The 20975-nt window shown below is 34.1% G+C and overlaps 4 protein-coding genes across 7 annotated transcripts; 2 read left to right on the top strand and 2 right to left on the bottom strand.

Moving 5' to 3' along the window:
- The first annotated feature begins 418 nt into the window (after nt 1-418).
- LOC112094011 (transcription repressor MYB6-like) lies at nt 419-1542 on the top strand. The gene is given in 6 exon segments (XM_024173840.1): nt 419-517; nt 519-565; nt 733-795; nt 797-823; nt 1394-1415; nt 1417-1542. Coding segments are annotated over 6 exon segments (384 nt in total).
- A 7053-nt stretch (nt 1543-8595) lies between these two features.
- On the top strand, nt 8596-16236 carry LOC21409832 (transcription initiation factor TFIID subunit 7). Of its 4 annotated transcripts, none has more exons than XM_024173850.1 (7): nt 8596-8674; nt 12840-12961; nt 13912-14045; nt 14311-14430; nt 14638-14707; nt 14939-15103; nt 15752-16236. In XM_024173850.1, exons 2-6 carry the CDS (start codon nt 12844-12846, stop codon nt 15100-15102), a joined length of 606 nt encoding a protein of 201 aa, XP_024029618.1. In that variant the 5' UTR covers nt 8596-8674; nt 12840-12843; the 3' UTR covers nt 15103; nt 15752-16236. The 4 variants fall into 4 exon arrangements, with proteins under 4 accessions (XP_024029618.1, XP_024029621.1, XP_010109010.2 ...); XM_024173853.1 differs by lacking the exon at nt 15752-16236 and adding an exon at nt 15380-15714; XM_010110708.2 differs by lacking the exon at nt 15752-16236 and having other exon boundaries at nt 14939-15403.
- On the bottom strand, nt 10161-11131 carry LOC21412056 (cysteine-rich receptor-like protein kinase 10). The gene is made up of 3 exons (XM_024173839.1): nt 10909-11131; nt 10579-10816; nt 10161-10407 (listed from the first exon to the last, which is right to left on the bottom strand). Exons 1-3 carry the CDS (start codon nt 11129-11131, stop codon nt 10161-10163), a joined length of 708 nt encoding a protein of 235 aa, XP_024029607.1.
- A 1817-nt stretch (nt 16237-18053) lies between the features above and the next one.
- LOC21409831 (protein C2-DOMAIN ABA-RELATED 4) lies at nt 18054-19816 on the bottom strand. Its single transcript, XM_010110707.2, has 3 exons — nt 19531-19816; nt 18798-18893; nt 18054-18530 (listed from the first exon to the last, which is right to left on the bottom strand). The coding sequence occupies exons 1-3, from the start codon at nt 19681-19683 to the stop codon at nt 18240-18242; spliced, it is 540 nt and encodes a 179-aa protein (XP_010109009.2). The 5' UTR covers nt 19684-19816; the 3' UTR covers nt 18054-18239.
- Nucleotides 19817-20975: the final 1159 nt, after the last annotated feature.

Genomic DNA, 20975 nt, shown 5'->3' with positions numbered 1-20975 from the left:
AAAAAAAAATTATTTAAGTTTTTGCGACGACATTTTTATACTTGTCGTCGCAAAAAAATTTGAATTATTTGCAACGACTTTTTGAAATTCTCGTCGCAAAAAATATTATATCACGACAAATTAACCAATGGCGTATTTGCGACGACTGTCGTCGCAAAAGAAAAATGTCGTCGCAAATGTATTTGCGACGACACTGTGTCGTCGCAAATAAAGTATTTGCGACTATTTTTTTGCGGCGACATATCTGCGACGACATGTCGTCGTAAAAAATACTATTTGTGACGACATTAGAGTTTTTGTGACGACTTTTTGTCATCGCAAAAATCCCTTTTTCTTGTAGTGACAATATATATATATATATATATATATATATTTCATGATCTCATGAGCTCTTTATTATGAACAGAAAAGATTAACAATGAGAAAACCTTGCTGTGATAAAGAGGGTACTAAGAAGGGAGCTTGGTCGAAGCAGGAAGATCAAAAGTTGCTTGATTATATCAAAACTCACGGTCAAGGGCTCTTGGCGTTCTTTACCCAAGGCTGCAGGTTCGTATATGTGTGCGTGTGTGTATGTGTATCCTTTCTGCCATTGCAATATATAGCATATAATTAACCTTTATTATCTCATTCTTTATGATATTCTTTCTGTTTTTAACAATAACTTATAATTTCATGTGTTCGCGTACATATATATGGTATATGCTATTATGTAGATTTGCACCGACGTAGGAAAAGATGCAGGCTAAGATGGATTAACTATCTGAGGCCAGACATCAAACGCGGCAACTTTGGCCAAGCTTCACGCCCTCCCTGGCAATCGGTACGTAATAGCCGCTATATTATATGTATACAATTGTTAGAAATACACCATCAAGTATATTAATTTGATATGCATGTTTCTATTATTTATTTATTACTTATTTTTTTATATTTACTATAAAAATGTATAATTCCTACATGGTGTAGCATAACACAAAGCAATTCACTAGACGTGTTAAAAAAATCACAAAAATATTGTAACCGTATAGTAAGAGTTACTAATTTTAACATATCGCTCTAATTCAAAAGGGAAAAAGAAAAGGATTTTATTAACTGCTGATGGTAATAGATCAGAATAATATTCTATATAATGCAATATTAAATATCACATCTTTTCCTATATAATATAGAGTATATATATATATACTCCTTATTACAAGTACTAAAACAATAAAATTCTTGGAAAAATAAATAATAATAGCGACTTCCTTTTTTTTTTATGTATATCATTCATGTGTACCTAAAGTTTGAATTATCTACAATACTTACTATTGATTTTCTAATTAGCAGAAAAAGTAGAAGGGCCAAGAAGGTTTAATTTGCTTATAGTGATTGTGTTGTGAGCTTGTAGGTGGTCACTAATAGCTGGAAGGTTTACCAGGAAGGTTACATAACGAAGTGAAGAACTATTGGAATTCTCGAATCCGCAAGAAGCTAATAAAAATGGGAATTGACGCAAATAATCATAGGCTAATTAACCAAAATATTAAATGTGGATAAATTATGCTTTCGGGGTTGTCTATTTTAGGCTTTTTCCAGAGTTGAGCCTCTAAGAGGCAGTTTCACAAAACAACCATGATCATGTTGTCTTGTGCTCACAACAGTCAAAGGAAAACAAAGCAAGAACCTACGACAAGCAAATGTTGGAAATTAATAGGCCTCAACTATTTTGTTTTCCCATTTTATTCTTCATTGGAAGATTTTTATTTTACCTATTTGTTTTCTTTCAAAATCCAGCGGCCTTTCTCCTCAAAATTCAAAAATTAAAATTTAACCCCTCAGTTTTTAAAATTATAAATTCAGCCCTCAACTTTTAAAAAATTACAATTTGATCCCTTAATTTTCTAAAAATTTATAATTTTACCCATTATTTTTTAAAAAAAATTACATTTTCACCCAAATTTTAAAAAAATTTGCAAAAACACCTTTAGTAAATAACCCATTTACTAGGTAAATAATCCATTTACCAGGGGCATAAATGTAAAAAAATTTAAAAATTGCAAAAACACCCCTAGTAAATGATTCATTTACTTGGTAAATGTAACTGATCTATTTGTTAAAACACCCTTGGTAAATGATCCATTTACCATAGGCATAAATACAAAATTAAAAAAAAATTGTAATAACATCTCTGGAAAATGATTCAATTACCTCATTTACTAGGTAAATGAAATGATCCATTTACCAGGGCATAAATGCAAAATTTTAAAAAACATTGCAAAACCCTGGTAAATGATTCATTTACCTCATTTACCAAGTAAATGTAAATGATCCATTTGCAAAAACACCCATGGTAAATGATTCATTTACTAGGTAAATGATCCATTTACTAGGGCATAAATGTAAATTTTTTTAAAAAATCATGTCAAAGTGTAATTTTTCAAAACTTAAGGGGTCAAAATATAAATTTTTAAAAATTAAGGGGTGAAAATATAATTTTTTTTAAAAAATAAGGAGTCAAAATATAATTTTTTTAAAAAAGTTAAGGGGTTAAAAAGTGAATAATTGAATGTTTTAGGAGAGAAAGAACATAAATTTTTAATAGGGGTAATTTGATATTTTAAGCAGGTCTAAATCTTGATTTACACTTAAATGGCCTATTTAATAACTATTTTTAAACCCTGGCCTATTGATTTTTATTCATATCTTAAGTTGGTCTATTTTTCTCATTCTCCCTTTTAATTATTGTGTTATTATTTTTATTTTTCAAACATAAAAAATTATTCAACCAAGACTATTAGGGAAAATTTTTTATGAGAATAATATTTGAAATAAAAAAGAATAAAAAAAAAAGATTAAAGAGAATAATAAGATTAAATAAGGTGAGAGGGAAAAAAAAAAAGGAAACGGGAGGTTAAAGAAGAAGAAAAAGGAAGGAGGACCTAAAAAAACCTTGAAAGAAAGAAAAGCAAAATAAAACAAAAACAAAAACAAAAATGCGTGATTAAAATATTCATAAGATTCAATTGGGGTAAGAGAAAAAGCAAAAATTATGGATTAAAGAAGCAAGTAAGAAAGTGATTAACAAATTAATAAGATTCAATTGGGGTAAGAGAAAAAGCAAAAATTATGGATTAAAGAAGCAAGTAAGAAAGGAAGTGAAACACAGGAACAAAAGCGAAAGAAAAAAATGTAAAAAATAAGAATGTATTGTTGTAAAAAAATATTATATGATTAAATAAAGAGTGAGGAAAAAATATAAGGGATAAAGAATCTGTTAGAGTATGGTGACCCGAATTCTATTCATTCGTGATGCGACATGTGTGGTAGAACTTTAATTATGAAATATTTTTGGGGTTTGTGGTGGTAGCGGAAGGATCAGGCCAATAGACCCGACAAAAAATAAAAGTGAAAAAAATGAGGGACTAAAATGATAAGATTAAGTAAGGATGAAAAACAAAATAAAAATAAATTACTAGAAAAACAAGTTAAGAAGGAAAGGGGACAAAAAAACAACAAATGAAAGAAAGAGAAGCGAAAAAAAGAGTTGGAAAAAATGGGTGTAAAAGGGACTAAAATGAAAACAAGATTAAGTAAATAAAATGTAGGGAGTAAAATGATAATAAGATGAAATAAGGGTGAGAGGAAAAATAAAAATTGGGGATTAAAAGACGAGAAGGAAAAATAGAGACATAAAAGCAAATAGAAAAGAAAAAGGGGCCCAAAAGAAAGGAAGGGGAAAAGGCAAAAAAAGAAAGGGAGAAGCAGGTAAAGGAAGAAGGGGGACAAAAAAAAAACAAATGAAAGAAAGAGAAGCACAAAAAAAAATGAAAAAGAGTTGGAAAAAAAGGGTGTAAAAGGGACTAAAATGAAAACAAGATTAAATAAAATAAAATATAGGGAGTAAATGATGATAAGATTAAATAAGGGTGAGAGGAAAAATAAAAATTGAGGATTAAATGCGCAACAATGAAAAAGGAGGGCCTAAAAGCAAATAGTAAAGAAAAGAACGGGCCCAAAAGAAAGGAAAGGAAGAAAAAGGTTAATGTAAAAAGAAAAAAAAAAAAAAAAGGGAAAAAGGACGAAACGTTTCGTCCCATGCTCTCACAAAGGGAAACGGGGACGAACCCACGGGGAAGGCTAAGGAAAAAAAAAAAGAACGCATGATGATACTTAAGAAGATATGACGTGTCTCCCCAACTAAGGTGCAGAAAATACAAGAACAGGACTTTAAAAAAAAAAAAGAGAGCAGCAACAACTTAGCAAAAGGAAAAGCAAAAACGACAACAACAACAACAATAAGAAAGACTATTAAAAAAAACTGTACTTCTGAGTCGAAGATCCCGCGCGAGCTCCGCCCAACGAAGTTCCAGGAGACATCTAGTAAACGTTAAAGGCACATCATCATGGGGGCTCAGAGAGGCAAGGAATGTCTCCCATCCAAGTAGCAGCAAAACCACCTTTGGAATTCTGCTCTCAAGGATTCTATGTTTCTTTCATATTGAGCACATAACGCCATCAGCATCCGCCTCCCTCCTTGAAAATCCAGCATGGGCACGGAATAAATCAGTATTAAGTAACTGTAGTTGAGCATTCATGTTCTCCATTTCTTGAGCCATGTCATCATTTTGATGACAAAGAATATGGTACTCGGATTACCAAGCGTCACGCAATTGCCTCACATTATGAAGGTCACACTCCAGGGACGCAACATGCTTCTTAAGATTGTTAATAAAATGCCAAGGGTTCGGAGCAAGTGTCTCTAAATCATATTGAACCCCATAAATGTGAAATAAACATGAACAAACGTTGAATAGCGCCAAGAAAAGAGACATGGCTGCCTAGTTATACAATTTGATAAACTGAAAATAAACTCGGCTAATGTATTCTACAATGTTTTGAAAAAGAATAGTGTTGTATGGCGATCCAATAGTAGTTACAAAACAAATGAATTAGTATTGAAAACCTTCTTTAGTCTCAACATATATAGGCCAATAGTAGTTACGAACAAATCAATTAAAAAGAATTAAGGATAGCTTGCATTCTATTCATAATGGACCAATTTGACAAACTTTGCATCGGACCATGGTATGTATTGCATCTTCAGCTTGCTTTAGGAGATTCATGGGGGCACATGCACACCCAAAAACTGCTCAAAAGTTCCATCTCTATCACCAATATGGAATAAAGTGACAAGCCTAACTGAAGGACAACCATCCTCACTGCACGTGTATATATCCTGTCACATAAGAAGAAATACTACACATGTTATAAGGACATTTGAAGATCAGTAAACATCCACTTCCCAAAATGTAATTCATGGGAATCACTAGTACTAAAACATAGTAGTAAAATACGGCTATGAACAGCATCCGAACATGTTATAAGGACAATCAAACATCAGTATCAAACAAATGCAATTCATGGGAATCACAAGTACTAAAACATAGTAGTGTTTCAAAGCCGAAATATATGACCTTCTGCAAATAAAGAAAAAACAAAAAAAAAAGCAAAAAAAACTTAAAAAGAAAAAGACACTCACAAACACGAAAGAGTCCAACATGATATTGAAGAAAATTGCAGGTAGATTACGTAAAAACATCATCAACAGAGACATAAACAAAACCAAAAAGACAAAAAAAAACAAAAACAAAAAAAACAAAACAAAGCCCGAAAAGTTGAGGGATTTTTAATGTTAAAATAAAATTTATCTCGTCACATCATCAAAATCATTTGTAAATCCATATCAGCATTGAATTTCGTTGTCAGAAGTTATATCTGACTCAGGTTCTTCTCCTTCTTGATTTTCTTCTTGCATTTCTTCAACTTCATCATCAAAACCCACATCTTCTTCTTCATCACTTTCTTCACCACCCATTATCATCATCATCACCATCGTCTTCTTCTTCTTCTTGATTTTCTTCAGTTTCATCATCAAAATCCACATCCTCTTCTTCATCACCCTCATCATCATCATCATTGGTCTTTAATCTTTATTTCATATTTTAGGAATCATCACATTAAATTATTAAAAAAATAGATTAAAATAAATACATGTCTTTATTGGTGCAACCTTAATCTCTAGTAGTAATCTCTAAGACAACGAACATGTCGAGTTATTGTCTTTCTCAGTCAAATCACTAGATTCTTGAATGAGTATTCTCTCTCTAGATAGGAAAGAAGGAAACAGTCGAATGATTTGACGTATTGGGGACCATTACCTAAGTTTCTTTATATATTGTCCTATTAGGCTCCCATTATACCTAATTGTGTTAATATTGGGTATCTACCTATTTAGTCCATACCCAATTAGGAGACTAAGCTCTCCACAATTAGACCACTTAATTAGCTTAATTAATTAAATATCGTTAATATAATTGTTATAAATATGTGACCCACAACTATTATTAGGAAATGTAAATTCCTAACAGATAGTTACTAAATACTAACAATTCCAAAAAAAATACCATAATGCAAAATTACTAAAGCAAGAATAAAAGAAAGAACACACCATAATTTAGCGAGGTTCGACAAATTGCCTACGTCCTCGGGACACTACCGTAGTAGACCACTTCACTAATCTCAAAGAACAATTACAATTTTGGAGTACTTATGACCCACTACTAGGATATCATTGTTAAAGGACCTCCTTAAAGTTGAGTAAGAAGAGAGGATTTTTAGATACTAAACAAAGGGGGGGAAAGAGCTTATTTATAGAAGCCAAAAGTCCAAACCCCATTCATAAAAAAACAATGTGGGACTTCCCACAAACAAGCTAAAACACAACATGATGTTGGGCCAGAATATTTTCACTCGGTGGCTGGGCCGGCAGTAGGGCAAGGCTGCCTAGCGGGGAGGGCGTGATAATGCAGAGGCGTTGGAGCGTGATATCCCGGCGGTGGCGGGGCGTAGACGTGGCCATGCTGAAGAGGGGCGCGATAACCTGTCGACAGCGAAGCGTGATAGGCTGGTGGCAGTGGCGTATAGAGGTGGCCTTATTGTTGGGGAGCGTGATAGCCCAGCAGTGGTGGATGGTGATATCCCGGCGGTGGCGGGGCGTGGAGGTGGCCGTGAAGAGGAGGTGCGTGATATTCCGACAGTGGCGGCGTGTGCGACTGCCACGGGGTGTGAAGGTGGCGGTGTGGTGGCCGAACTTGATATTTCGACGGGCGTGGGGCGTGAAGGTGGTCGTGTGGTGCCGGAGCTTGATATTCCGGCGTCCGCGGGGCGTGAAGGTGGCCGTGTGGCACCGGACCTTGATATTCCTGCAGCCGAAGGGCGTGAAGGTGGCCGTGTAGTGGCGGACCTTGATAACCTATTGGCGGCGGGGCATGGAAGTGGCTATGCAAAGGTGGGGCACTATTTTTCGGCGGCAGTGGGACGTGGAGGTGTCCCTGCAGCGGCGGAGCATGATATGCGTGTGGCGGAGGGGCATAGAGGTGGCCCTGAGGCGGTGGGGGGTGGATGTGGCCTACCGATGGCGATAGTGGCGGCAGCAGATGGTGGGATCTCGACAAACCCCGGTTGAGAAGGGACACATTGTTTTTGAAACGCTAAAGATTTGTTCATTTGCACCTAAATTTAAAAACGTTTGAACTCAAATTATAATTTTATTTAAATTCATGTTCTTTTGTAAAAATTTAAGTCTGAATTTGAGTTTTAATTTGAATTTTAACTTGAGTTTGGGATTAAAATCTGAGTTTATGTTTCTTCTTCTATTTAAGTTCTTAAACTCAAACTCAAGTTAATGAACATTAATTTTTCTATTCTTAAAAACATTATAACTTTTTTGCTTTAATTCTGATTGAGATGATTCTTTTTTATGCATTCACAATGAAGAGACGAATAAAACCTCATCCATATACCTATTAAAATTTTTCATCATCTTTGAGTTTTTATTAAAATATTATCTAAATACAAACTCAAGTTTTGACTCACCTAAACACAAACTCAAAAAGATTCTCATCTCAAATCATAACTTAAACGTACACAACCAAACACAAACTCAAATTACAGCTTCAACTCAAGTTATAACTTAAATTCAACTCAAGATCTATACTCAAATCATCGGTTCCGTTCATTTCACTAATTTGAGTTTTGCTACAGTAAAAAATTCTCAGAAACAATCATATCTAATATTTTTACTACAGTAAAAAACTCTCACATAAAATCACATCTTAACTCAAATTAAAAATTTAAATTAACGAATTAAACGGACTTAACTCAAAAATGTAACTAAACAAACCTTAAGGGTGTGTTTGGTTGAAAGGAATATAACGGAAAAGAAAGGCTATTCCATCTAATTCCCTTATTTGGTTCCATTTTTACCTTCAGAATGAGCTTTCCTACGGAGAGCGGAGAGCTCATTCACTCAATTTGAGTGAATCGTGATTCACTTGTTCAGCCAAAGGAAAGGCCTTTCCATTCAGCCCTAACCATTTTTTTCCCAAAATCTCCCCGATTGAGAGAGAGAAAGCCCTAGCTCCCTACTCCCTCGACGAGTTCGTTCGTATCAAGCTCCACCGGATCTCCTCAGGCGGCCACTCCTCTCCTTCGCGATTCCTTTACTTCCTTCCTCCAAATCTCTGCGTTTCCTTTTCGTTTCAATCTCCTCGTCTGATTCGGATTTCCGACCGAAAGGAAGAGGTTCGCGCCGACGTTGCCGTACACGTTTCCCTTCATAAGAATTCAGGTGCTACGCTAGTTTTTCCCTTCATCAGCGAAAAATTCTTGATAGAGAAAATAATCCATTTATGAATTCAGGTGCTACGCTAGTGTTCTCTATTCGTTTCTTTACATGTACTACAGAAGCACCTTCTCATTTTCTAAGTGGTAGATAAATATATGATCATTGAGTATGGACAAAACCCGGACCTAAGAGAAACCTCCTAGAAAACCTTGATTTCACTTGACAAATTTGAAGTTTGAACCCAAATTTGAGAGGCCAACTTGTACACCAGCTAAGGTAAGGTGTTTTTCCTTGTATTAGAATTGTGGTTTCATGTTTTTTGATGAGGTTTTCATGGGCTTTTTGTTTATGCGCTGGTTAGAGATGAATTCTTTGTAGATAGACATATTTTTAGTTGGTTAGTGTGAGTTATTGTTGAATTGAGTGTGTGTTTCTCTTGCTTTGATCTGATTTAAGACATGATTTGGAGGAGTTTTGGTTCATTTTTGCTCTGTTCAAATGTGTTTTAGTGAGGTGTATGCAATTTGTTTGATGAAATGCTTGGCTGAAAATTCTGTTTTGGTTGTCTGAACACCTCTGATTGCGAGCGGAATATCTCTTAGAGTACTTGTTGTTTAAAGCTGAAATTTTGGGTATTGAAACTAGACACTTTGAACATGCTGTGGTCAAACTTTCATGGGAAAAGGCTGAAAGACGAAATTTTAATGAATTTTACCAAATCAGGTCTGCTGCTGGACTTTTTCCTGACAGTTGGCCGAATTGGCTTATTTTTAAACCTACTCAAATGGACCTCAAATGAAGTGAAATTTTGCAGGATGCTTCTTTGTCATGTCTATTTTTACTCTGCAAATTTTCATGACCAATGAGTTTGTATATTGAAGTTTATGTTTTTTATTTTTTTTTATTTTTATATATCAAGAGGATCTTTGCAAATTTGTACATGTGTGATTGTCAAAATGGTTCTCTTGTGCTTAAATGGATATAATGTGCATTTGATAGGTTTATAGCACATCAAGTTTACCAAGAAGGATCCACTCTCCACTCTATCCTAAGAACTATTGGAATTCAAGTAGAATCTTGTTTTCAAACTTCACAAGAAACAATAGTATGTGTTTGAAAGTCTTTTCTGTGCTAAATGGATTGAATGACTTGTATGATGGTGATTGTTTTATGAACATATTTGTCAAGGTAAATCTATTGTACCCCTATGTTTCAATTTAAAATGAAGTGTAAAATATGGTTTAGTATTTGGGTAGGCAAGGGATGCAGGAGGGACCAGCGGACCCAAAATATAGTGGTGAAATTCCTTGAGGCACGAGGTTTTTGATTGAAATTGTTGTAAATAGTACTTCTATGTATCTACTAATGCTATAATATGTAAATATTTGTTTTCTTTCAAACTCTTCTTTAATCAATAGAATGAAGTAATGTCCACCAGTTTGACTAGACAAAGCCTTATTGTGGTGTCCTCTAGTTGAGATGGAGTGTGTTACACTATATGTACACGATATGCTGTAATTATACCCCCATACATTGTAGCGTATATATAAGAAAAATATAAAGGAATCGTATTTGCACTTACATAGGTTAAAAGGCTTTCTTCTTTATCTTCAATATCCCGAAAACAACTATTCTTTTGTCCACTCACCAGCTCCAAAAGTAACACTCCAAAGCTAAAAATATCAGACTTGACCGAAAAGATTCCGTGAAGCGCATACTCTGGTGCCATGTATCCACTGTAACACCAAAAATTAATGAATTAACGAGCAAGAAAAATGTCATTATTCTTCGTTGCACTAGTTGCTTTTTGCTTATGGTCAAATATCAAGGACTTGTATATTGATGTCTTAGTACAAACTAACATTTGTCGTATAAAATGCAGCCCCTGGTTTGAAAAGGGTACTTACTAGGTCCCCACAATTCGACTTGTATTGCCTTGAGTTTGATCAATCACAAACAATCTTGCCATTCCAAAGTCTGAAATCTTGGGGTTCATTTCTTCGTCTAACAAAATATTACTAGCTTTGAGGTCGCGGTGTATAATTCTTAAACGAGAATCTTCGTGAAGATATAGTAGGCCACGAACAATGCCATGGACAATTTTGAAACGTTGATCCCAATTTAACTCTGCACGCTTGGTTGGATCTGCGAGTTCATACAAGTATATATATTCTTGTCAGTACTAATCAATAAATTAGTGCGCCCAAATTTAAGTTTAGTATTTCTTAGTTGTATACCAAATATGAATCTATCAAGACTTGAATTGGGCACGTATTCATATACGAGAAGTCTTTCATTCTCATCCAAGCAGAAGCCTAGGAGTCTGACTAAATTCCGGTGTTGAAGCCTAGCAACTAACACAACTTCATTCTTGAACTCTTCGTCACCCTGATCAGAAGTCTTGGAGAGCCTTTTCACTGCAATATATTGTCCATTTGGTAGTGTACCCTGAAAATGCATACAAAAATAATTTACAGAACCATAATAATAAAAAAAAACTTCACAAGACACAATAGTATGTGTTTGAAATTATTTTCTATGCTAAATGGATTGAATGACTTGTATGATGGTGATTGTTTTATGTACTAAGCCTGTTTTATACTTGACGGGGCCCAGGACTGTTTTGACTAGAAATGTTTTTAGACTGAAATGGGTATAGACTGTTAAGGGTGCTACTTACTAGGCAATTGCTTATTTAGGATGTAGAAAATGCTGAGGGTGAAGAGTAGGAGTTGCTCGAGTTGCTTGTTGCTGTCGGATAGTTCATATGTTGCTTTTAATATTTTGATATTTTGTTGCTTTTGATAAACTTTTGATATTTTGAGAGAATGTTTTTGTTGGGCTCTTGATGATATGAAGTACTAATGTTTTGAAACTGAACGTGAAGAAAAATCTTTTTGATTGAAATTGTTGTAAATAGTACTTCTATGTATCTACTAATGCTATAATATGTAAATATTTGTTTTCTTTCAAACTCTTCTTTAATCAATAGAATGAAGTAATGTCCACCAACTTGACTAGACAAGTCTTATTGTGGTGTCCTCTAGTTAAGATGGAGGGTATTACACTATATGTACACGATATGCTGTAATTATATCCCCATAGATTGTAGCGTATATATAAGAAAAATATAAAGGAATCGTATTTGCACTTACATAGGTTAAAAGGCTTTCTTCTTCATATTCAATATCCTGAAAACAACTATTCTTCACTTTGTTAAATTGTATTAACTAGAAACTTGCTTCACTTGGCATATGACTATATTTTGGGATTATATATGTAGTTGAATGATATATTGTCATTTTTATTATTGACAGGGGCCAAAATTAAATTTTTCAGGGAACATATCATATCATGATAGATGTCAAAAGTTATCATATTTGAGCTTGTGATAATTTATTATTACATAAAAATATCAAATATTATTTTTTTTACAATTGAAATATAGTTTTTAAATTATTATCCTTCAAATAAAAAGTTTTTTTTTTAATAATTAAATTATTTTTTTACTATTTTAATTAATTAAAATATTAAATTATTTAAGATTATTAAAAGGGTATTTTTGTAAAACTACAGTTTATTTTCATTCCATTCCGTTGTCAATCAAACAATATAATCTTCATTTAGATATTGATTTCATAACTCCAATCAAACAAAAGAATAGTGATTCTAACACATTCTAATTCCATTTTATTATCATTTTCATTACCATTTTTATTATCATTCCGTCAAAGCAACCAAACACACCTTAAGAGTTTTCTATCTTTTCCTTTCTGGGGTTGCAATCAGGTGTGGACATGCAAAATGGTCGTAACTCATCTCAATCTGGTGTACCGTGTTGTAATAATAAACATACAAAATAAATGATGTGGGCTCCACACCTCGTATAATCACGTGGGATTGTGAAAATTGCCCAATTGGCGCTAGTCAGAGGAAGAAAAGCCTTTCCTTCAACGAAAAAAGAGAGAGAGAGAGAGAAAGAAGAACAGTTTTTCTTCCCTTCTCTCTCCCCCTCTCGTTCATTAACTCTGTCCCACTTTACATTTACATCACACAAAACAAAAAAACATCGGATTATGACTTGATGTCCTCTTGAATTCTTGTCTGAAACGAATTTGAGAGATTCAGTCAAATTATTTTTTTATTATTACTTATTTTCGTGAGACAGAGATATGGACGAACAATTCATACTTAGGGTTCCACCGTCCGTGGCTGAGCGAATCGAGCGTCTTCTCAACGAAAACCCTTCTTCTTCTTCTGACGACAAGTCCTTCGACATCTCCTTTTCCGGTATCATTCAATCCGTTTTAATCATTTATTCTTCTTCGTCGGTGGAATTCTTGGGAAATGCTTATTATAAAGAATGATTTTTTGGTTTTAGTTTTGGGGATTTTCTGTATTCTTGAGTTGTTTCGCAATTGCTAAGGTTTTTTTTTTTTTTTTTTAATTACATGAATACTCGTTCGACTTGTTTTCGTTTGAGTGCCTGCTATTTGCAAAAAGATTACATTCATATGTTTCCAGATAACATTAGAAAAATACTAGTCTTGAAAACTTTTCAGAACTCATAGGTGTATAAAAGCTATTTTCTTTATTAGCATTTGAGCAAAATCTTGGTGTTTTCAATTTTCATACATATGACCGCTTTGTCTGTCGTAAATTTCTTAACTTTTGGGATAAAAATTTCCATTTGAAATAGTGAAGATTTACTAATGCTTGCTTCCCCTGTTGCTATATGTACATGCAATTGTACAGTTTTGATATTGCCAAGTGGCCTTAAGAGTCTCTTACATGCTATAGGATTTTTTTGGTCTTCACTTTTGCTTCCCATCAATTTTTTTTCCCTCAATTGTGCTACTATAGATGATGTAAGTGAAAATTTAATAATTTCTTCTTCTTGTTTTCTAGAATTATATAATTTTAGTTGGTTCCCATCTTTTTATCCATTTAAAGAGGACAAGGCTTTCTTTTTAAGAACTCCAATCCAAATGCAAATGGTGACGTTTTATGCTTTGATACTATAGAGTCCTATCTATCTTGTTGGAAGAATGCATACACAACCTTTTTCTTTTTTATTTTTATTGCTTGTAAAATCAATGACAGCTTTTGGTACATTGGGCCAATGCACATCCGTCAGAATAATATTTAACAATAACATCCATCTATAATGTTGAAGTCTTTTCTTTTTCTTTTTTTTTTTTGCCAAACGGTCCTGCTTGTAAACTTGAGTTAGTTTGCAGAGGATGGAAGAACTGGCACTTTTGTTATTGGAAACGACAGTTTTCCTGTGTCTCTATTGGATCTTCCTGCTGTCGTGGAATCCTACAAGACTTACGATGATAGCGTGCTAATCAAGTCAGCAGATATCGGTCAGGTATAAAGCTAGATATTATTCTTGTTGAATTAGTCCCATTAACACCTAATGGGGTGATTGGGTGCTATGAGTCTTGATGGTTTTTGACTTTTTAGTTTTTTCTTGCTGTTGTTTTTTTAATTCTTGAGGGTCCATCCTACTGTTTTCAGTATCAGTAAAGGGTGTTTCTTATAACACACACACACACACACACACACACCAGATTAGTTTCAGATCTGATTGTTTCTTTTTAAGGCAGTTATGTGAACTATTGGGCTTTTGACAGATGATTATGGTTCGAGAACCTGATGATGCTGCTCCAGATGCAGTAGAGTACAAGCATGGTCTCACTCCTCCAATGAGGGATGCTAGAAAGCGACGATTTCGTAGGGAGCCAGATCTAAATGTATGATGCCTTTTTACCTTTTTGTATTTGTTTTTAATTGTGTGCTAGGCTTTAACAATTGCCCATCACTTTGGTGTTGGAGCTTTATGGTCGACGGAATTATGGATTTGCTCACTAATAATCTGTATTGGATATGGCTGTAATTTTCTTCTTCAGGGTCTCTCTCTGTTTTTTTTCCTAATTGTTTAAAGTTCCTCCATTTTGCAGCCTGAGCTTGTGCGACGAGTTGAAGAAGATTTGCTTACTATCACAGCTGGTGGTACTGCCGAAACAATCGATATCCTTATATTCAGTGTATATGGCTTATGTATGTAGAATTATCTGTCCTGCTGTTCATAAGTTTGATAATCATTAAGTTCCTGAGCCAATAATGTTAAGGCATCTGATACATCACCTCACATGAAAAGTTTGAATGGAAATTACTTTGATAACATGCATAGAGATTTTTGTAAATAGATGCAATTATTGTTGTCGAATGTAGAGATTTTTCCTTAACGATGGTGCTTACATGTTGAACCAACTGAACAAGAGAAAGATGGAGATGGAAATGCCCGCAATGCAAATAAGAAACCTGCGCCAGTGCCCGTTGCAAAACCTGACATTCCAGAGGCTGGTACAAATGTTGGCGCCAGTGCCAGTGATTCTGATGCATCTGATGAAACCTCTTCTTGAGGTTAAGATATCTAAAAACCTGTACCCTATGAACTGTTTTTATTTCAGCATTTTCTCATGGTATCAGTAGATGCATTATCTTTGAGCACCTTATTATCAGTTTTGATTTTACACGTCTTGGTTTACATGCCATACATTACTGCATAGTTTAGAGGGCTCAGGGTTTACATGCTTTCATTTCATGATGCCACGGTAGCAGTAGCAGCAGACCATTGTGGATTCAGTTATAGCTATAAACACTTGCATATTTAATCTCTATATTACCCGTTTATGACAGTCTAAAGAGCTCATTGCCGGCCAATCAAATGTCTTAAACAACTTTTGCTTATAATTTGGGTGTCAAAATTGGGAAAAATTTTGCTAGAAGTTCAGGACGCGAAATATGCATGCTTCAAAGAAGAAAGATATCAAAACATATCACATGGGAAAATTGTCTATAATTAAGGACGCTATACATAATATGCATACTTCTGTACAGTAAATTTAAGAAGTCAGACTGATTTCAGATGTGTTTATTCCACGAAAAATGTTGTAATTGTGGCTGTTTCAACATTTTTTTGTCTATTTTTATGATATATTCTTTTCCTTTTGTTTTGTACGAAATACTTTTTTGTCGGCTTATCAACTTTTGTGTTTAACACACATTCAGTTGTGAAGAAACAACAGAATCCCCATAAAAATGGCAGCAGTGGCATACACAGATTTTAGGATTGGTAAAAAAAGTGTTAGAAAGTGTTGGTGCTTTAGAATTCCTGCCCATCTGTTGACTGCTTGTGGGACCTGATCAATTTTCGCAATCAAGAAGACCTGCTACGCCTAATTTTTCTGTATCTTGCTATAAAGATTTTGCAAAGATTTTGTTAAATTGGCCCCAGAACCAAAGATTTTGCAATCTTTGCCCTACAACAATCACTCTCCGCCGCCGAATACCGAAACACCAAAGATGGCATATTTGGCGGAGAAGAGTGATGTACATCCCAATACTAATTGTAAGTCAACATCTATCAATATTTGACAACAAATCCTTGTCAAGATGTACTTGTGACTGAAAATTTGATTCTCTCTCTTACTTATTTTCTGGAGTGTACCTTGGAAGACTACTCCGAGTGGGAATTTCAAAACAAAAATTAAAATGACGAGATTAGAATTATTTTTTATTTACGTGCGTTTTTTATGAGAAAAAATACTGTAATGAATTATGAATCATGATTTAAATCAGAGAACGAATCTTCTAACTAAACGGGCTCCAAATCATTCTATGAATTGAATAGGTCCTGTACTGGACAAAACTGGAGGTCAGAAACTTAAAGGAAGCAAAGCATAAGTCAATCATAACGTAAGAACTTAAAATTTGAACTTGAGCAAATCAAAGATAAATTTACGAATTGACATGAAAATAGAAACAATAATTTTAGCTTAGCTCGTAAACATGGATAAATTGCTTTGTGTTTCTTGATATATATTCAAATGTTGAGAATTACGGGCCTTTATTTTTATTTTTAGAATGTCTAATTAATAATAAAAATGTTATAATGAAGTTTATAATATTTTTACTAAAACTCTCATGCAAGTTTCAAAGTTTCAAATTCTTGTACAAGTTCCCCCTTTATGGCCTCGTTGTTTAGAATTTTGAGTTTCATTTGTGAAACAAAAATTCAGAATTGAATTCTCTATGAAGAGTCCACTGGCAGTGCCTTCCGACATGTTCGCTTCAGTGGCTGTCAATTTTGTTTTACAGAAATGGAAAGCTACCGAACTCCACTTGCACTTAAAGCGGGATCATTAGAAAGTTCTTACGAATAGGTTTTGAGGTCTTTGGCTAAGGATATTTATCATTCTCTTTTTTTTTTTTTTTTTTGGTACTTCTTAGGAAAACATTGCCAATTAAAGGTGTAACTTAATGGATCCTTTTGTCATTTTTTTTATTTTATTTTCATGGAACATACTAATTAAGATATTGTTTCTTAGAGAAGCATATTGCAATTTTAAGGAACATACTAATTAAGATATATTGTTTCTTAGATAAGCATATTGCAAGCATTTGAAATATCATCCTAAATGGACAATTATAATTTCTGAAAAGTTGGAATTATCAATCTATTTGCAATAAACCCAAAACAAGTAACGTTGAGCCGCCGTGTTGGTATAGCCAAACAAGACAGCTCAATATCATTAATGCTTGATCAAGACAAAATAAAGCAATTATCAAAAAAAAAAAAAAAGCGTGGTTTAGCGCATCCTATGGTCTCAGAATTTTGTGTTTAAGCAAGGGAAAAAAAAAATTAAAGTGTTGTCATAAAAGGGACGAAAAGTCCTTTTTTAATGAATATTTTAATATAAGAATTTTTAGATCGTCGGATGTATATATCAATTTTTATATGTTTTTCAATGTGATTTTCAACGTATCCAAGGGTTAAAAACACACTTTACCTTATAATATTAGTACTACAACATGTCTTCAGAGTAACGGCTTTGGTAGGCATAATTTGCTTCCCCTAATTAATCCATTGTTTTCAGTTAAAATCATAAGAGGTCTTTCAACTTTCTCTATAATTAATCCATGTAGTGAAATTGTGCCAACTTAAACCTTAAATTCTTTTAATGTCTCAAATGTAGTTATATTCAATTAAAAATGTAACTGGGGGAATTATATTTAAGACACCAAAAAAGTTTTAAGCTTTTAAATTGATACAATTTTCAATATAAAATCAACTGTAGAAAGAAGAAAAAATATGGAGATCTCTAATGAATTTAACTGTTGTATTTAGTAAATGGTTTATAAAAGTTTGTGTCTGATCTAAGCACCGTTTTTTTCAATGCTTTACCTACTTTCCGCCGCTTTCTCAATCTGAAAGAACCTACAGACAGGTTGTCCTGCTGTGAAGTTTGGAATGATTCTACGCCACAAAATCCAATGTACAAACAAAATCTAAAAGTACGCGATTGTTGGGTCTTTTATTTTATTGATGTTCTTTGTGGATAAAGAAGAAAGAAATATCTTCTTTCTGATCCAGAATACCAAATGACATGGCAGGATCCTTCAAAAGACATACACATGACTATATTTTTATGCTATAAATTGTAATGTTCTATGGGGAAACTGAAGGAACTTAAATATTATATATTTATTTTAATGTCTACAAGCCCTTTGAAGTGGGAACATCAATCCACTGCAATTGAAGCTCAACTTCACCACACTCCACATTTCTCAATCTCAGAACCAAGTCTTGAACAAGTTTTCCATTAGAGAATACAATTCTGCTCTCTTCAGCAAGGCAGTTCTTTCTAGTGGGTTGTGCTTTTGAGATTATGGTTCCATCTGGGAGGCCCTGCAAACGCATCTTTAAGGCATTCAGAAACGGGCCAATCTCAAACTCCGCGTCTCCCATTTTGTCGTCGAAACTGAATGTGTCCTTGTCATATACAAACTGCGAAAACGATCATATTGAATTAATGGTATGTTTGGCTTATCTATAAAGAAATGACTAATTGATCATAGTCTCGTTTTTCCTGTTTCATTGGCTGTCCTCCAAATGTTATTTTAACAACTGGTTAATTGTTTTAAGTATTTTAAGCATGCACCATTTATTATAGGGTCAAATTCTTAAATTTAGATGAACAACCAATGGACCAAGGAATTTAGGACAACAAATCTGAATTCGGTCAGATAACTGGAAAAATGAAATAAATCTTACAAGCTTGATTGGAGTATTTGGGTCTGAAACTGATAGAGTTAGAAGTTCATTCCACTCTGGATTCAAATTTTTCTTGACCACACGAGTCTTCAACTTCTGCAGGGCACAGTTTTAGCAAACCTCAGTAACATGAGAAATATATATATATATATATATATAATTCTTATTAAAGTGCTTGGATTTCTTGTTACAACTTTAGTTCAATGCACTTAAATTGTAAAGCCTAAGAACCCCATCCTGTAATTTTTCGGAATTAGATCCAAATTTCTCATGATAATAAATCACAAGCTACGTTTTTGCTTCATATTTTCTTTATTGGAAAACTTTTTGGCCTTAATTAATGTGTTATATCATCTACCAATTTTTTGGTTTTAATTATTTTTTTTTTTCCTCCAAAAAAAAAAAAAAAAAAAAAAAAAAAAAAAAAAAAAAAAAAAAGAAGAAGCAAACATTCCATTTCTCTGGCTGTTATGAACTCTACCAAAAAGCATAATAAGACCATAATCATAGCTCACTAAGGACTTCTCCAGAACATCTTATATTCAAAACCAAAAGTTGCATTCATCATATTGTTTAAAAACAAAAAAAGAAAAAGAAAAAAAAAAGAAACATGGCAATCACAAATCAATGAATAAATGTGGTCTTAAAAATAAAAAAATAAAAAAAGCCATGAAACCCAGAATTCAAAAAACGATGAAACAATTGAGAGAAAAAGAAAAATGAAATTAGGTACCTGCCTGCCCAGCTTGAGAAGAACATAGGGATCGCTGCTTCTTGTGTCTCTGATAGCGAGGTTTACTCCCCTTTTTATGTGAATTCTCAGAAGTCCCAACCAGTTCTCCATTATAAATTTGATACTTACAATTTGTATTTGTATTTGTATCATAAAAATGATACAATTGCTTCAAAATGAATCCTATGAGTAATTATAGAGTGAGAGATTTGTTGTTTTTCAGCCTTTGCTTTTAATCTGAGACTGTCAACTGCTTGATTGAGTGCTCACAGTACTGTTTGGTTGCGTAGGCTCACCGTTGAGTCACGAGTGCTTTATTTATACAAAAAATGTGTGAGGACCACATATAATCGGAACGTAACTTTCTTTTTTTTCCATTAAAAGAATTGAAGAAATTCTGACGAAAAATTAAAAAAAAAAATTCTGAAGAAGAATGAAAAAATCTTTTTGCTTCTTTTTATATTTTTTATTCTGGTTTTTTTCCCTTGTTTGTCAATGGTCACCATTGATTGCGGCAATCACGATGTACGCTTTCTCAAGAGCAATAACTCACAGAATCACGCGTAATTTTATTTTTAAAAAGAGAATTACAACCTGTTCTCAAAACAATTTTACGCGCACTTTTTTTTTTTTTTTTTGGTTTCTTAATCTTTTTTACTTTTCTGTTTGGTAAGTTCTGGAAGCAACATGGCAAATAAATAAGTGAAATAATCATTTTTATTTTTTGCCATGCGTTCTTCTAGTAACATGAGTGTTGGACTTTCGGGTGGCGGGCATGCCCGATGCCCGAAAATTTTCGGGCACGGCGAGCAGGCCCCTCTCGCCGCCCGAAAATATTTTTCTTTGGGCACGGGCTCGGGTAGCCCGAAAATGGTAAGCCCCGACAGCCCACCGCCGTGGAGAAGCCTTCTCCCATCGTTCGCCGGATTTTTTTTGAATTTTCCGGCAAATACCTGAAGCTGTCTGAACTGCCCGAATTTTTGCCGAATTACCCGAATTTTTTGTGACCGTTGCCCGAATTTTGGTGACCGTTGCCCGAATTTCGACCCGTGCCCGAAAAATGCCCAATTTTTTTTTACCGTTAGCCCGAAATGCCCGAATTTTGAAAAAAAAAAAAACGGTCTTTTGCCCGAACCCGAACCCGAATTTTGCCCGAATTTTTGAACCAAACGGTCGGATTTTTATCCGTTGCCCGAATTTTGCCCGACCTGCCCGAAAATTTTGTAGCCGTTGGACTCGAATTTTTGGGGAAAAATTTTTTTTTTTTCAACCCAAAAATTTTCCTATAATTACCCCCCTCCCCCCAACCATTTTCCTCACCCCAAAACTCTCATTCTCTCTCAATTTCTCTTAATCTCTCTCAATTTCTCTTAATCTCTCTCAAATCTCTCTTAATCTCGCTTAAATCTCTCTCGAATCTCGATCTCTCTTAAGCTCTCTCAAAG

This window comes from Morus notabilis, unplaced genomic scaffold (assembly GCF_000414095.1).
Source record: "Morus notabilis unplaced genomic scaffold, ASM41409v2 Scaffold518, whole genome shotgun sequence".
NCBI classification, from domain to species: Eukaryota; Viridiplantae; Streptophyta; class Magnoliopsida; order Rosales; family Moraceae; genus Morus; species Morus notabilis.
The sequence above is the reverse complement of the archived record's forward strand: the minus strand, read 5'-3'. Positions and strand labels throughout refer to the sequence as shown.

Bases quoted from the DNA above. Each gene is read 5' to 3' on its own strand.
- LOC21412056 (XM_024173839.1), bottom strand. From the start codon at position 11,131: ATGCATTTTCAGGGTACACTACCAAATGGACAATATATTGCAGTGAAA. The intron at 10,817-10,908 runs GTATACAACTAA...ATGAACTCGCAG, and splicing joins TCTTGATAGATTCATATTTG to ATCCAACCAAGCGTGCAGAG. The intron at 10,408-10,578 runs GTAAGTACCCTT...TTGGTGTTACAG, and splicing joins AGTCGAATTGTGGGGACCTA to TGGATACATGGCACCAGAGT.
- LOC21409832 (XM_024173850.1), top strand. From the start codon at position 12,844: ATGGACGAACAATTCATACTTAGGGTTCCACCGTCCGTGGCTGAGCGA. The intron at 12,962-13,911 runs GTATCATTCAAT...GTTAGTTTGCAG, and splicing joins CTTCGACATCTCCTTTTCCG to AGGATGGAAGAACTGGCACT. The intron at 14,431-14,637 runs GTATGATGCCTT...TCCATTTTGCAG, and splicing joins GTAGGGAGCCAGATCTAAAT to CCTGAGCTTGTGCGACGAGT.
- LOC21409831 (XM_010110707.2), bottom strand. From the start codon at position 19,683: ATGATACAAATACAAATACAAATTGTAAGTATCAAATTTATAATGGAG. The intron at 18,894-19,530 runs GTACCTAATTTC...TGTGCCCTGCAG, and splicing joins TTCTCAAGCTGGGCAGGCAG to AAGTTGAAGACTCGTGTGGT. The intron at 18,531-18,797 runs GTAAGATTTATT...TCGTTTTCGCAG, and splicing joins CAAATACTCCAATCAAGCTT to TTTGTATATGACAAGGACAC.